This window comes from Siniperca chuatsi, linkage group LG23, assembly GCF_020085105.1.
Source record: "Siniperca chuatsi isolate FFG_IHB_CAS linkage group LG23, ASM2008510v1, whole genome shotgun sequence".
Lineage (NCBI taxonomy): Eukaryota > Metazoa > Chordata > Actinopteri > Centrarchiformes > Sinipercidae > Siniperca > Siniperca chuatsi.
The window spans coordinates 7,169,940-7,185,651 of record NC_058064.1 but is presented as its reverse complement, the minus strand read 5'-3'; the positions used below and the strand labels follow the sequence as shown (position 1 = coordinate 7,185,651).

The 15,712-nt window shown below is 40.1% G+C and overlaps 1 protein-coding gene across 16 annotated transcripts in view; it reads right to left on the bottom strand.

Moving 5' to 3' along the window:
- magi2a (membrane associated guanylate kinase, WW and PDZ domain containing 2a) overlaps positions 1 to 15,712 on the bottom strand; it is a 230,003-nt gene that overhangs the window by 24,371 nt on the left and 189,920 nt on the right. For 15 of the 16 annotated variants that reach the window (XR_006376839.1, XM_044186311.1, XM_044186306.1 and 12 more), the window contains 3 exons: positions 8,005 to 8,036; positions 4,223 to 4,430; positions 96 to 137 (listed from right to left, as the gene is read on the bottom strand). Coding sequence is in view for 15 of the 16 variants with exons in the window: in XM_044186311.1 (XP_044042246.1) it covers positions 96 to 137; positions 4,223 to 4,430; positions 8,005 to 8,036 (282 nt within the window). In the remaining variant the exon portion in view is untranslated. The remainder of the gene's footprint in view (positions 1 to 95; positions 138 to 4,222; positions 4,431 to 8,004; positions 8,037 to 15,712) is intronic. The other variant, XM_044186301.1, reaches the window with a different exon arrangement.

Below are 15,712 nucleotides of genomic sequence, written 5' to 3'. Positions count from 1 at the left end.
ACACAGACAACATTAAAATCTTGTTACCTTACATTGTTTTCAGGTTATGAACAGTTTGTTTTTTAACAGTGTGCATGCAGAGATGAGGTTTTTACCTGAGGAGTCCACAGGAAAAACAGTCCTTGGTTGGCCAGGTTCTAGAAAAAAATGCAGGAAGCACCCATTAACAATAACAAATGCACAAATATTGTACATACACAGACACCCACAAATGCACACATCAACAGACAGCACACCAGCAAACACATTCTCCCATAAAGGCTAGAACAAGGCAGAAAGGACCTGCCTCAGCATTAATGTCACCGCAGAATTTCCGCATCATCCATAAAAGTCAGGAAGTGCTTACAGCATGTAATATACCCGTCCCTTATTTACAGTGTAAAGTGGAATGCAAGCACTGATCTGCAATCAGGGGCTTCACACAACACCATGATCTGCAAAGTAGTGAAATGAACTCAACCGCAGACAAATGGCTGCAAATGAAAAATTGATTCCAATTGTAACTGTTTTAATCACACTGAGCGCTCTGCTGGGTCTCAGCAGGAATCATGGGAGAAAGAAAATCATGAGTACAGAAAAAAAGAGTAACGCAGGTGTTATCACAGAAACCACATACAGTGCTTCTTATAGAGATGTAGCTGGTAAATACTGAAGAGTAACAATGCAAATATATTAAAGAAAGTCCAACGAAAATAACAAAAGCCATCCTTTATCCAGTCAAATATCACGTCAAAGTGATTTTCAGATTATTATTTTTTTGAAAATATAATAGTGACAAAATGATCACCGCTCAAGGTCCATTTAATAGCAGTTGTGAGCTTTCGATCATATCACATGATCTTAATCACCAGATGTAGTTTGCTCAATTGTCAAGATTTGTAGATTTTCGAATTTCCATTTTTTCTGAAAACTTTAAATATGTCTCATCCATGTTAGCACAAGCCAAATCTGAAAAAATAAAAATAAAATAATCTCTGCAAATCTGAATGTCTGACAGGTGTTTTGGAGCAACAGATTTGTTGTGAGCAGTTTCATCTAGGAACCATTTTCTTTCTACTGATAGTTCCTACATGAAACTGCTCACAACAAGGTCTGTGGATTATCTCGAGTAACCGGGTCATGATTTCTGGAAAGAGACATTGCTGTTGAGTGTTTCAAATGTATTTTTTTTGGCTCTTTGAGCACCACAAGCTGAGTGCCATATAGTCCCATTACATTCAAAAAATGCAGACATCTCTATGGCCGATATCTCCAAAACTCACACCAGAACAATCTTGATGGATAAATAGCACTACAGGTAAGAGGAAAAATATGTATTTTGATTTTGGGGTAAACTGTCCCTTCAAGCACAGCTTGCCTAAAAATGATAATACTCCCGCACACTGTCTCGCTTACTGCTTGTATATTTATTTACAATGTTTTAGTCTACTCAACCTACATCAGATATATGGTCAGACATCACAGCTGTTCCATATATACATATAGTTATTAGTTAAATTATTCACTCATACGATCACACAAATTAGGTCAACTGGTAAATTACACACCTTAAAAAACACACACATTGCCAGCCAGGTTATTAGGGAAAGAAGGCATTTTTTCTTAAAAGTTAAATGAGGGCAAAACTGCCACCATTATAAATCCTACAAATTTTTGATAAAATTGATATAAATTGTAAGATGTGTTTTTACAAAGTGTTTCATTCATTAACCATTGACCTAATTCATATGGCCCTCTGATAGGATAATTTACCCAGCATCTACAGTATGTATATATACAGTATATGGAACAGCTGTGATGCTTGCCCATACTGTACCTGATGAAGGTTGTGTAGACCGAAACGTTGTAATAAATATACCAGCAGTAAGTCAGCCAGTGTGCGGGAGTATTTTAATTTTTTTAATTTTCTGAAGATCACGTCACATGATAGAAAGCTCCAGAACAGCTACCAAATGGGCTTTAGGGTGAAATTGTTTTGTAAGCTGGAGTTTCCAAGGTTAAAAATGAGCTTTAAACCCCAGCAAAATAAAAATGTTTTTTAAATATATTTTTTAAAAAATCACTAAAGGCAAAGAAAACTAAACATACATGCAGAAATCTATGGAAACAATAACAAACTGCTTTATTGAAACCACTGCATTAATCAGGGTTGACACTATATGAAAAGACTGACTGGATACTATTGCCAGCTCTCTCGCGTGCCTTTCTCTGCATCATGAGGGAACATTTAAAGGGTTAGTTCACCCAAACCGCGCCCAAAACATTTATTCTCACAAACCTCGGGCGACCTGACCCTTTAGCCCTGTTTACGTAAACGCTGACATTAATCTATTAAGGCTCACAGAAAATTTAAAATGAATCAACATTAGCAGCGCACAGTGCTCCACCAGGAGGCCAGTAGCCTGGGGTTGTGATGCTGCCAAAAAGGTCACACCCTGCTTCACCCACACCAGCGAGAGGGGCAAATGGAGAATTCCTAAAATCTGTCTGTGCCCATTCCCTGCTTAGCCTCACCAGACCCGAACCCCTGACCTTTATTGAAAGGAAAACAACAGTGACACTGATCACTGTATCCGAGGCTGAAGAGGAGGAAGAGACGATGAGAGCTGCAGAGAGGTTTGATACGGAGACTTTCTGACAGCCACGTCCTCTCGAATAACAGGTGCCTTACATAAGAATGAACACCAGTCCTGTCTGTGAAAACTTTTACTATCTCATGTCAGCCACTGTCACCTCAGAGAAACCAAAAGAAACCTCCAAGAAAGTGCTACTCATGCTGACACACCATACACGCAAAACAAGACTATTCATATTTTTAATTATACCTGTGGCTACTATTAACTCTTGAACTGCATGAGTGAAGCACCAGATTTGAACATACAAACACAGTGCCGTAGCTACTATTGAGGACAATGAGGTCATGTCGTCAGTATGTTTTTTGTCTCTGTGTGAATTAAGAGGTTTTATAAAACTGGGGAATTTCTACTATTAATTCAATTAAAAGCTTACATATGGTGGGTATTAAAAAAGAGGATTTTCAGACTCAGTATGTTCAAAATGACTACTTTGAGGCAGGGCCGTAACTACCATTGAGGATACTGAGGTTATATCCTCGATATTTTTCTAGTAATTTGGGTGTTTTGGCAACCTGTGTGGAGGTTATATTATATAATTAAAAACTTAGACATGGTTGGTATTTTGATGACATTATAAGTAAACTCTTAAGTATATTTATTATATATTATAAGTATATTTAAATTTGACTATTTTTAGGCCAATAAATAAAAGATTCCCCTGAATTTACTCCAGGCAACGTGGAGAAGGCTTTGAAACGGCATTATAGCATTTAGACCTTCATAAGAAAATATAATTGGACAGTTAACTAAACTGAATTATGTATCTTAAGTAAAGAATAAAAATTACAAGTCCAAATAAGTAAAAAATGCAAATACCTACATTTTTTAATTTTCTGGTGGGTGCATGTAGTGACTTGACCTCAGTAATGTATTTCTAAAATCCTCGCTACAACCCTGTACACATACACACACATAACAAAAGCATATATACTAGTTTCTACTACCTAAAACTCCCACAGGGCATTAGAGTTATGAGGCATCCTGATGATATCATAACAAGAAAAAATTACTTTTTCCACATTTTATATGTAAGAGGATGGTAATATTGCTGGCACCAAAGCATAAGCAAAAGGATCAGCTGCTGTGTGGAGTGTTTATTCATGAGCACATCTCTGTTTATGATGTGAGCTGGCAGAATGTCAGTGTCTGGATGTAAAGATCCTTCCAGTCAGTAAAAAGACTGAGCTGATGGCAGGTTTTGTTTATGTGTGTTGGTTTGTATGAGCGTTTAACGAGAGAAGATCAAATGAGATAATGTGAGGAATTAGCAGCTGCAAATGCTAATCCGGGAGTATGTCTGCAAATTGTCTGATGATTGTGTAAAGCGGAGGTATTTGTGCTGAAAATCCAGTGACAGATCTTTCAGTTTGATTGAAAGAGGTCAGCTCATTTGAACAAGCTTTTTAAGTTTTCTGTGGAGCAGAAAAAGTGAACAACAATGAATCTGTGACTTAATTTGTGTGTGAGAGAAAGAGAAAGAGTGATGAATCACTGCTAATTCACTACTCCACCTTCCAATGAGGAGTCCATCTTGAGAGGAGCGTTTGTCACAACGCTACACCTGCAGTATCAGCTCTGGTACTTACGCCTACTCTCATAGATAGCCCTGGACTTCTCATAAAGGTCATAGGGGTCTGGCTTAGCCAGGGCCAAGGCCTCGGAGGCTGAGTCTGGGACAGAGGCCCTGTGAAGATGGTGGGTTGGGAAGGGGGCGTTGTGGGGGATAACAGGGGCTGACAGGCTGGTCTGAGCAGGACTGCTCTGGCCCTGCTGGGACTCCCACTGCTCCAGCACCTGTAAAGCACAGCAGCATGAGGGGTCAATATTACACTACCACCTTCTCCCACTCGTGACACTCGTTTTTAGCTTGGTTACCATAATAACAACACTAGAAACTGAAGCAGAGTTTGCTTGAATGACTTTTGACCGTTCGCTAATCCCCGCTGCCCTTAGTTACGGTTACTACTCCTGTCAAGCCTTCCATTCTCAGCACACATGCAATTTACGATGATAATGGTGGCAGATTTACCACTCAAAATGTGCAGTTATTTCTGAAACAGTGGGTCTTCGATTACAGACAGAGGCAGACAAAAACAGGATTCTCATTTCCACCCGATGACCATGGATTTTGTCGGCTGAAATGACAACTGTTCCTATCAGGTTTTATCAGCTGTAGCTAGCTTCATAAGCTAATGCTAGCACAAAAATTCTGTTAGCTAGTCGGTAGAAAACTCCAGCTGAATTTTTTATGTTTCCAGTGGATTTATGCACTTAATGGTTACTTACATGATAAACTGTTAAATAATTAAGACTAAAGCTACCAGGCAAAAAGTCACCATCCTCACCAACTGATGATCCATAGAGGATGGAAATAAAGGAGCAGCATTGCTTTTGTATTGCAGAGTGGAGTTAGTTAGCCCTAGTATTATAGTACAGTATTATTTATAACATGTAATTTAAATGTTATTTTAACTTAACCCTTGGATGGTTTGGATGCTTATTAAAGAAAACTTACTTGGACAAGCAACAGTGTATTATAGTAGATTTATACTTTAATGTTCATAATTTTAAACAGTATGTTTCACATTTATTAGAGAAAGGGATTTGAGGATGAGTAAGAGAAGGGTTTGGCAAATGGGATGCTATCTAACGCAAGTTTGGCTGTCGTTGCCCGAGTTTTAACTTTTAACTTAAGAGCAGCTGACGTTACTCCAACAGCTACTGAACAGATTTTTTTAACATAACCTGTAACCCCACATAGTACAAGTAATATAGTTAGCTAATGTCTTTGAAAATAATGCTATATTAATAGTGTCGGTAGTAAGCTAGTTAGTCGGGTATGCTAATGTTTGCAGCTTACATTAGTTAAATACATTCTTTACACTTTTGCTCTTGTGCTTTTGGTTTTGAAACAGGGGATAAAAAAGACAAAAGCCTCCAAACTATTTAGATATCACTCAATCAATCATTTTACACGGTTTCAGCGTGTGGAGAAATCAAAAGCTTGACAGGCCTTCTGTGCCTAGTTACCGTTGCTAAGCTGTGATTGGACAATTGTTGTTCAGGGGAGGGGTTTAGCGCACGATCAAATCATGCTAGACAGATGTAAAACCAGACAGTTAGTGAGGTTAGTAGTTAAAAAAAAAAAAAACAATTCCAGCCTCTATTTATCATTTAGATCTCAGTGTGTATCAAGGATGTGTGTATGGAGAGCGAAACATATAGAAAAATGTCATAAACAGATAAATATGGCCCTATTTTGGAGGGGAGTTTGAGGATGACAGCAAGTCTCATTGTTAAGATGTTCATTTTCAAATAATAATAATATTCAAATGCTGTCAAGTGTTTGAGGTGACACCGGCAGTTTTGACAACACCAGTCAGTCAGAGTGTCAACTTTGATGTGTCAGATAAGCCAGGCCACTTGAGTCACGGCATGACACCAAGCAGATAGCCAAGATGACACGTTGACATGTCAGAAAGTGTGAGAGATGGATCCGGAGGGAACAACAAGCTTTTTGAAGCTGAGAAGGCGAGACTGGCTGCATATGGCACGCTTTAATATTGAGAATTACAGGGTATCTGGTTCAAGATGTACCAAGAATAAATATCAGCCTCATAAAAGCTCCGGGACGGAATTAAAAGTGTTTCCACTCTTTGTGGTTTTATTCGTGTCTGCCATTGATGTGAAGCACGTCTGCACAGGGCAGGCTGCTGAGACTAGGGACCTTGTTAAGGTTGGGATTAGACTACTGCATCCTGATCTCTCTTTCACTCTTTCTGTGTCTCTTTTTGTCTGTTTAAGACTGTTGAGGCAAGTACACTCTGGCTATAATCTAGATGGTCAGATAAAAAGAGGACACTGCAGGCAGGTCGCCTTTAGAAAACAAGGTTATTGAATAAAAATACCTGCACATGCTCCAACATTAAGTAGCCGTTACCTACAGTATTGGCTGGATTTGGACAAATGTCGATAAGCTCATTTGCAAATTAAACTCTCAGGAGCTGCAGACTGAGCCTTCGCTCGACTGTAGGTCGATATGACAATTAGGCGATTCCCCGTTCTTCCCTTATTAGTCAAATTCCTCCATATTTCATTCTCAGAGCTGCACAAGTCTTCTTGCAACAAATGATACCCAATTAAACCGAGACTGAACTCTTGTGTGCGGGGGTGGGGTGGGGGTTCAGCAGCTGGGGGAGAGGGGCAGGGTGGGGCGGGGCAGCCAACAAATGAACACTAGGGGGTAAAGAGAGAGATGTGAACAGACAAGACAAGAGAGAGAGAGGCTCTGCATGCTGTCTGCTTCTTTGTGACATTCAAAGCTTTTCCCTCAGAGCTCAGAATTATAATTATTCTGAGGGAGATGGAGGAGATTGATTAAATCGAGAGGGAGCAGAAATGATGAACAATAAGGAGATTTCGGTGGACAAGTGTCTTAAAAGCTACACAATTGAGGTTTCCTGTGTTGTTAGTTGTGATCTGGAATGGGGACAAGATGAGCTGAGGTCAGGGGCTGGTCAGAGCAACGCTGGGAGGACGTCCAGGCATGAAATGGATTACACACTTAGTCGCACAAAGAGAAACAAAGAAAGACGGGCAGAAACACTCGTGTGCAGGCATGTGAGTGTGACAAATACACATACAAAGACAAAGTGAATCTGATCTAAGAGGATGTTTGGTGGATAGAGTTTTTAGTGGGCCCAGGGACAGCAGATGATACTATAGTATCTAGAGTATTTATGGCGGCAGAGAAAGCAGAAGAGGAGGCTGAAGTTTTTGCAGGCATATCATATGAGGGCTTTTGCTTAATATGACAAAAGGAAATAAAAGCAAGGTGAAAAATAAATGACCAGGGAGCAAATGCAGGGTAGTATAAAAGTGCAAAATATCTGAAAGATTGGAAAAATGTTATAAAATGAAGATATAAGAGGGATGAAAATGCATTTGGGCCATGCCAAAGCAGTTAGAAAAGAGACTGTAGCATAATTCAAATGCCCAGAGTGTGGATAACCCTGATGGCACTGAGTCAGGCTATGAATTAGCTCTGACTTGCAGGATCAAGAGCCTAGCGATGTTATGAGTGGGCCACTTGACCTTTTTGCCATCCTGTGACAATAAAGAAGGGCTGAATATCAAGGTGCTGTAAAAGCCACGGACATATAGTGAATCATCAGTAGAGTTAATACGGCGAAGAAGGGATTGAAAGTCATTTCCAGATCTTATAAAAAAACAAGATTAAAGTCATTCTGATTAGCACATACAGTATGCACACTGCAGCCATTGGTACTAAAGTGACAATCTACTGTATATTAATGATTAAAAAGCAGAAATGGGGACAGTCCACATTTTGGAGGTTGGTGCATGTTACCTGCTTAGGGGTCTTCCAGGGTGAATAGTGACCTGCAACGTTGAGAGAACAAAAACTGCTTTAGACTGAAAAAGATGGTAGAAACAGATGTGTGGTTTGATTTGAACTGTGAAAGCCAATCGCAAGGGGATATTTGAGGATAGTAAAATGAAGGAAAAATCCCATTATCGATAGAATTACAGATAAACCAAATGAAAATGGGAATGTGACATGAAAACAGTGTTTGTAAATGGCAGAAAGGACAAAGAAAAGCATAACTGATTCAAACAGGATAAAAGCACAGAGCAGAAGATGGCAAATAAATATCTATGAGGCACCAACTTATTGAGAAGGCAGAGAGATTAAAATAAGACCTTAGAAAAGGCACAGCTGAGAAGCATGCTCTAATAAAGTATGAGATGTCTTGATATTGAAATGATGAAAACACGATGAAAAACACGATGAAAAATGTGATCAACGGGTTGCAAAAATGATATGAACTAATAATTTGAAATCAAGAATTCATCTTTTCCAATAGTCATTAGGATTTTTTTCTTATGAGTGTGAATTTCTGTTCCGTTTTGGGATGTTAGGTGATCTAACATTTTCTACACTGAGAAATAAAGAAAAAAGCACCAAAATGAATATTATGATATTAAACCTGCATTAACTGATTTTTTGGCCACTTGGGGGTAGCAGAAACAAGCTGTAAACATTAGCTGAGATATTATCACCTTTTAAAAGAGTACTCTACCGATTTAACACGGCACTCTTAGTATAGTCGGATTCGCGATGGACAGTTTAAAAAAATAAAGGATGAAAATCGATGCAGCAGAACCAGAGATATCGTCTCTTTTTCCCCACGCATTCTTCTTCCTTGTCAAAACCTGGCACCTACACCACCCACAATGCAACTTGACCGCCAACAGTTCATATAGAGATTTGGGTGTGTTATTCTAGTAGCAGCTAATATAGCCTTGAGCCGTTTGCCTCTGGCAAAGATGAGGAGTGGGGTACAGAGCTCTGGTAAGCTTACTTCTTGCTCACAGTTGCTTACTTTGTCTGCTGTTTGGTGCTGAGCAGGTAGTGTACAGTGGGCTCATCAGAGCATTCATGCTGAAAACACTAATGAGAGTGGTGACACTGAACCAAAACAGTAAAAACGCATCCCCCTTTCACAAACAAGTACTCATGTGATCCATTGTTAATATAAAAACATATTTTATGGCTGCTTTAAAAGTGATTAATTGTTTCTGTTTTTTGTGTCCTCATGAGACCTCACCTCTCCCACAACCTGCAACTTAAGACCTTGCATCTATCTTCAGCTAAAATTTAATCAAATATTGGTTTTCTGTTCTCACTGTTAGCAAAGGGGGCATTTGTGAATCTGTCAGGGGCCTCAGCAGTGACAACAAAAAGGCAGGGGGATTTGAGAATGTTTCACTTAAGTGGGTTCTGGATGACTGTACCTCACAATAAAGTGGTTTCATTTTGAAATGCAGTAAAGCAAAGTAAAGGGCACACGTTTCTTTTGATTTTCCCATTCATCGTGCTTTGACCTTTAAAAAGGTACGCCACACATTTTTGCTGTTTACATCATTGTTCAAAAACAACACCCGGATAGCTATCTTGAATGATGAAAGAAAACAATCTGTAAAAAGCACAGCAACAGTAGCAGCTGACATCAGTACATGATACACACACACACACACACACACACACATACACAGTAATCAAACATATGCTCTCTATAGATGCTTTCTATAGTCAAATTTACAGGAGCATGTAAAAAAAAAAAAAAAAAAAAGGTGCACGCTCCATCTTCCTGATTCAATTTCTGTCCTTCCTGTCTTTCAAGTGCTGCCATGCTCTCCCTTCTGGGAAGCCAGAAGTGTAAGCAAATGGAGGGATCGAATAATGGGGTGACTGCTCGAATTATGCACCAGCCTTCCCAGTCTTGGCCTGGCGACACTCCAATCACACTAAAAACATTCGTCTCACTGAGCCGCCAGTGGAATGGTGACAACATGGAAATTAACAAAAGCTACACAAAGAAATCCAGCAATATTTGTCAGTCTGCCAGCTCCTCTCAGTCAAAATAAGCCAAATAAGATTTTTAGAAACAAAACACAGTTACAACAGCTTATCTAAAACTCATTGCCAATTTTACTTTCACTGCACATGGGAAAATTTTATCTGCCCAAAACAAGAAAGAAAAAAAGAAAAGTATGACAAGAGCAAAGAGAGGATTTTTGCTTTTCTTTCCAAAGAGGGTCAATCAATGAAAGGCTTGCTTTGCAGAACATCTATATCAAAGCTAAAGAGGCAGGGTGAAAGAACCTGAGCTGAGCTAGACAGACAGAAGGGAGGGGCACTACCAGGCATCACTGACCGAGGTGATCATCAGGGTAGAGTCGCTGTTAACTCAGGCGTACCAGACATTTAGTTGGGTGTCAGAGTGCCCCATGGCTAAAAGTTGAGAACAGGCGAGAGACAGAGAGAGAGAGAGAGAGAGAGAGAGAGAGAGAGAGAGAGAGAGAGAGAGAGAGAGAGAGAGAGAGAGAGAGAGAAAGGCGCTGTCCATGGTGCTGAAAGCCTATAGACTGAATGCTAATCAGACTTGTCACCTCGGCTGCAGAAAACTACATGAACCCTGTGGTGTAAAACTTGCACTCCCTGGTTCTAAGCTAACCGGTGTCCGGTCCTTTTGAAAGTGTCACCCTTTTGTGATGCATGCAAGACCAGTATAACACCAGTAATGAGGGCCGAATACCTCATCGCAGCTCATCCATGATGAGAGCACAAAAGTCCCTAAATCCATAGTGTGTGATTGTGTACGCTTGTGTATCTGTGCATACGTGTTTCACCCCCCACCTCAGCCCTGACACGGTTTCAGATAATGATGAATAAGATCGGGTGTCGTGCTTCGTTTTCAACTTCTGCCCAAAACTCCAATTAAAGAGTTCTGAACTGGGAAGTGTTTCCAGAGAGCCTTTCTGCTCTAAAGGTGCCGAGTCATCTAGTTCCTCAGACTTGATGGCAGCGACTCTCACAGCCTTTGCAACGTGACAACTGGGAAAAAGGTTCATGTGGAATGATTGTGATTCAGACGTCTGGAAAAGTTGACCAAGGAGAAATAGTCTTGATACAAGCACGTCTCAAAATAGATATTTGTGCATTAGGACAGAAGCGTGTGCACTCCAAACTGCTAGATGTAAAGAAGACATGGAGGTCCAAAAGTCCTGAAAGATGTTTTTAAAAAAAAAAGTTATTTAACATGAGGGAACATCATAATTTACAATAAATTCATATGCTTCTCTGCTATGCAGCTTGCCCACTTCTGATGCACACAGCCACATCATAACGGAGATAACTCAGTTTGTCGAGTTTTATTTTCACCCCAGAGGGTCATACAATAAAATTGGAAGGACTACACACATTTACACCATGCATAGGTGGCTATTAATGGGGTGCCCAGAGAATTGCCTCAAAAGTTTAAACAACAGAAGTAAGAGTTGACCAAGGCTGGATTACCAACTGGGTAAAGGGGACCCCAACAGCCCAAGGTTCACTGAATGTTAATAAATTTTGGTGTTTTGATTAGTTGCAAACTTTTTAGGTAATTTTTACACAATTTCCACATTTTCAACTAAAGCAGGTCCTGCATTATTAGCAAATTTTGGGGGATCATTAGGGCCCAACAGAAAATTTCTGTAACTGTAACAGATTAACCTGGCCATGGCGAAAACTTCACACTTCACAGTAAATAAGATATTGCATGTCAGATCACATTAAAACCTTTTCGGGTATGTATTGACTGCTTTTTTAAATTGAAGATAGTGGCTGAATGCCTACAAAACAAGCAAGTTATTAGGTGCTGTTTTATACAAGCATTAGAAGTGCTGGGTAGCTGTCCCAAAATTAAAAAATAACTGGTTCCTAGATAAATAACTTGTTTGCACAATATCCATAAAATGTATGCACGAAAGAGAATATCTTCTTCCCGATAAACAATAAAAGATAACATCTTTCTGGGCTCTGGTGGCACCTTAAGAAGCTTTTTACACACTATGTTAACTCTAAAACAGTCAAGTGATTGTCCTATTTTCTATCTAATGTGTTAGAAAGGATTTTGTTGTAAAAATGTTCATGTTTACCCATTGCTATATTCATCATAAGTTAAAGTCACCTGTAAAAATTATTTTGCAAAATGTTAATAAATCAAAATTTGACACATATAAGGCTACATTTGTTCACCCTTACAAAAACAAAGATCTCTTTAATTTCACAATGAGAGGCTAATACAAGCCCTTCAATTATTTAAATGAGACTATGATGACACTGGGATGAATGGAAGCGTGCGTGAATCTTTCAGCCCTTTATGAATATGTATCTACACCTCATGAGGGACACTGGCAGCTTCACATAACATCCACACCAGAAAACGGATTCTGTCCACTTCTATTCAAATGCCCGTTCCATGTTCGCCCGATGTTCTCGAAAACCAGCCTCATTGTAGCTGTGTGCAAAACAAATTATTTGCAAGGTACATGGTTGAATATGCATGATATTAAAGCTCAAAACAGCACAATTTATTTAGCCACGCTCATGCAATCACTGGGTAATCACTCCATCCCATTAAAGCTCAAATAGGAGCGCTTGATTTGTTTAAGAGGCAACCAAGGTTAGTGATTCCACTCCTCCCACACACGGGAAGGAGATGCAGAGCCTAACTTTTGCCTCTGTGATCTAATTTTGATGGCAATAAGGCTAAACACCATCAGCTTTGTTTAACCCTTTCTATTTCTGCTATGATCCAATCTCAGCATCTTGCCCTTCATGTGCAAGGCCCTTGGCTGTCTTCCCGGGGCCGACCGGACAGGATATTGATCCCTGGCGGGCAGCTCCTCCGGGTTTGGAGCTGGTGGGGACAGAGCTGTAAGTGTGAACATGGCCGACAGACTGTGGTCTACTGGCAGAAAGCCAAACTCATCACTCCCCTGTTCTAACCTCCCTTTCTCTTTCTGTCTTTTTGTTTCCAACTATTCTGTCTTGCACATACACATTCAATGAATCACTGTCTAGTTACACACCGATTCCCTAGGAGGCTCAGTGAATCAAAGCCTCTTTCTTTTCTTTCTCTACAAAGCAAACCTTCTGCATGGTTCTTAGAGCGGCCTCTGGTCATCCATGTGCAAACGACCAATCTCAGGTGAAAGGTCAAACCAGACAGCTGATTCATAATGTGCAATTTACCCATGACAGTACTAGAAAAGGGAGTTTATGTAAGTGTGCGGAGGCTTGTGTGGAGAAGCCTGCCTTGGGATGTGTGCGAATAAGACGAGGAAAGTGTGTGCCTTGCTGTCGTGTAGGTGTGCGCACAACCTGTGTGAATCAAACCATGCAGCTCAGCGTTTGTGCAAGTGTGTGGGCAGGCAGCAGTGAGGGAGAATGCGGCAAGTTAGCTGGGCGAGTGAACATGTGAACGAGCTGAAAGTCTCTGCAGCTAATTACAGCCCTGCGTCTCTGCTGGTGTGGCAACAAGGACACAGCCTGTTAATGGTCTAGATAGCCACTAATGAGACTGTCTGCCTTGCACACACACCCACACACACACACATGCTTGCACACAGGCACAATAATTACTGGTGATGAGAGACAGAGTGCCCATTTGTTGGGCAAAAATGGCTCAGGAGTCAAATTCAAATTTAAGGGATGGCTAAATATCATAACTATATTATGAGCGTGGGCTTTTTCAAGGTAATGGGGCTTAATTGACTGAATGGTTTGATCATAAATAGCTAAACTTTTGGATGTTGGCGGTCAGCTTGGCTCTCTTTCGCTTTTGAAGGCGAGTTCTTTGGGAGTCGTGACACATGCCAGGGAGAACATAAAAAAACAACAACTTGTTTAGTAAAAAAAGATCCACATCATTACAATAAAATCCAAAACATAATTTAGGGCAGTATAGCCATCTGACCACAGCTTATAGATTTAACTCAATATAAAATGCTGCACTAAAGGAATAATTTGTAATTCTAATTACAAACACCTCTAAAGCTTACTAATTAACAAAAACTGAAGTGTAAAAATGACATGGTTTTACTGGGGGTTATGTGCTGGACTATTTCTTTCTGAAATCGCCACTGGTTTCTTGGCAGCCTCACAGTGATGACAAGACTCTCTTCTGTACATTGTAAAAACTATATTGATAGCTTGGTGTAATTTAGCTTGGTTCCAGACATCTGAATCACTGCCTGGATCTTTGCTTTGTTCAGTTATTAAAATAGGTCTAGTGTCCCAACTGATGGCTGTTTCTGCCAGCTGGAGAACCAGTTGACTGATCAGAGCTTTAGACGTGGATTAGGAACGGTGATGTTATCATCGTACATAGCTTCCTAGCTACATACAAAAAAACATTTTTAAATGGCAATAAGCGTAGATGAGATTGACGCAGCTGTACAAGATGTCGACTCACAGAAATAACCTAATCTACATATTTCTTTAATCAGTGTAAAAAACCGCAGCTTTTCTGTCAGCTGAAAATGACGTCAGCAGGACAGATAGTCACTTCCGACTGATTGATTAGGGCAAACTAAACAAAATAACCCCCACTACCAACAAGAAATCAGCTGAATGAATGAAGTGAAACTAATTGGCAATTCAGTCAGATTATCAGGCTAGGTGTAATAACTACAGTGATGAAATAATTAGTTAATTAATCCATGATTGACTGATTAGCCATTATTGTGAACAGGATCTGTACTTTTTCCTTACTAAAAAAACATGTTGAACGCTGCCTCAGCTTTCCCACAACCTTCCTTTACAACAAACGCTAAAGCCTAAACTCTGTTTGCATTGAAACTGTTGAGTGAAAGAACAAATCTCCAGATTTATGTCTGGAATCTGATGCAGTGATGAAGAATGTAAAAAGCAGTCAAGCAATCAGAAGCTGCCACTTTTCCTTATGATTGTCTCTTTTATTAATGATGATCATACCTATGTCTCAAAATGATTGTGGCAATGGTTTACTGATGCTCCAAAGCTACATGTACTCTCTCTATTACAACAATAACTTGCTACTGCACTCTTCGGCTCTTTACTGTGTCCATGACAACATCAAGCCAAGCAAATCGAGCCTTGCTGAACAGAAACTGTAACATGCTGTCTCTCTCTTGTTTTTAACTCTCACAGATAAAGAGCTGAAACAAAGACAGGAGGTGTGTGTGTGTATGTGTGAGAGAGAGAGAGACCTGTAATTATTAATGAAGCTCACCAGTCATTTGCGATCTCTGATGCCGGACATTAGAAGTGTGTTATCACTGCAATGGCACCTTAAAATTGCCATAAAATTATTGTTGGATTGTGGGATTTTAAGAAATATGAGGGCGTTATGAAGGTGTAAATGCTGTCAATCCCTCCTCTACTTGACTATGTGTGTGTGTGTTCTCCCCGACACCAGATGCTAAGAGGTGGTGGCTCTGTCCGCAGGATAAAGGGGCAGTCATTGAAAAAATTCAGTCATGCAGAAATATGCACACTCGCCCACTTTTAAACTTAGTCAGCTCCCAGTGCACGTTCAATCCTCCGCTTCAGATTGTGTTTTCAGTAAAAGTGATGAGCTGTGTGCTCGCCCCTGAACTGGCAAATATTTGGGGAGTGTGCCAGAGACTGGAGCGTGACAGTTGTTTGATGACGAATATCAGTCGGTTGTCTCTCTACCACACTG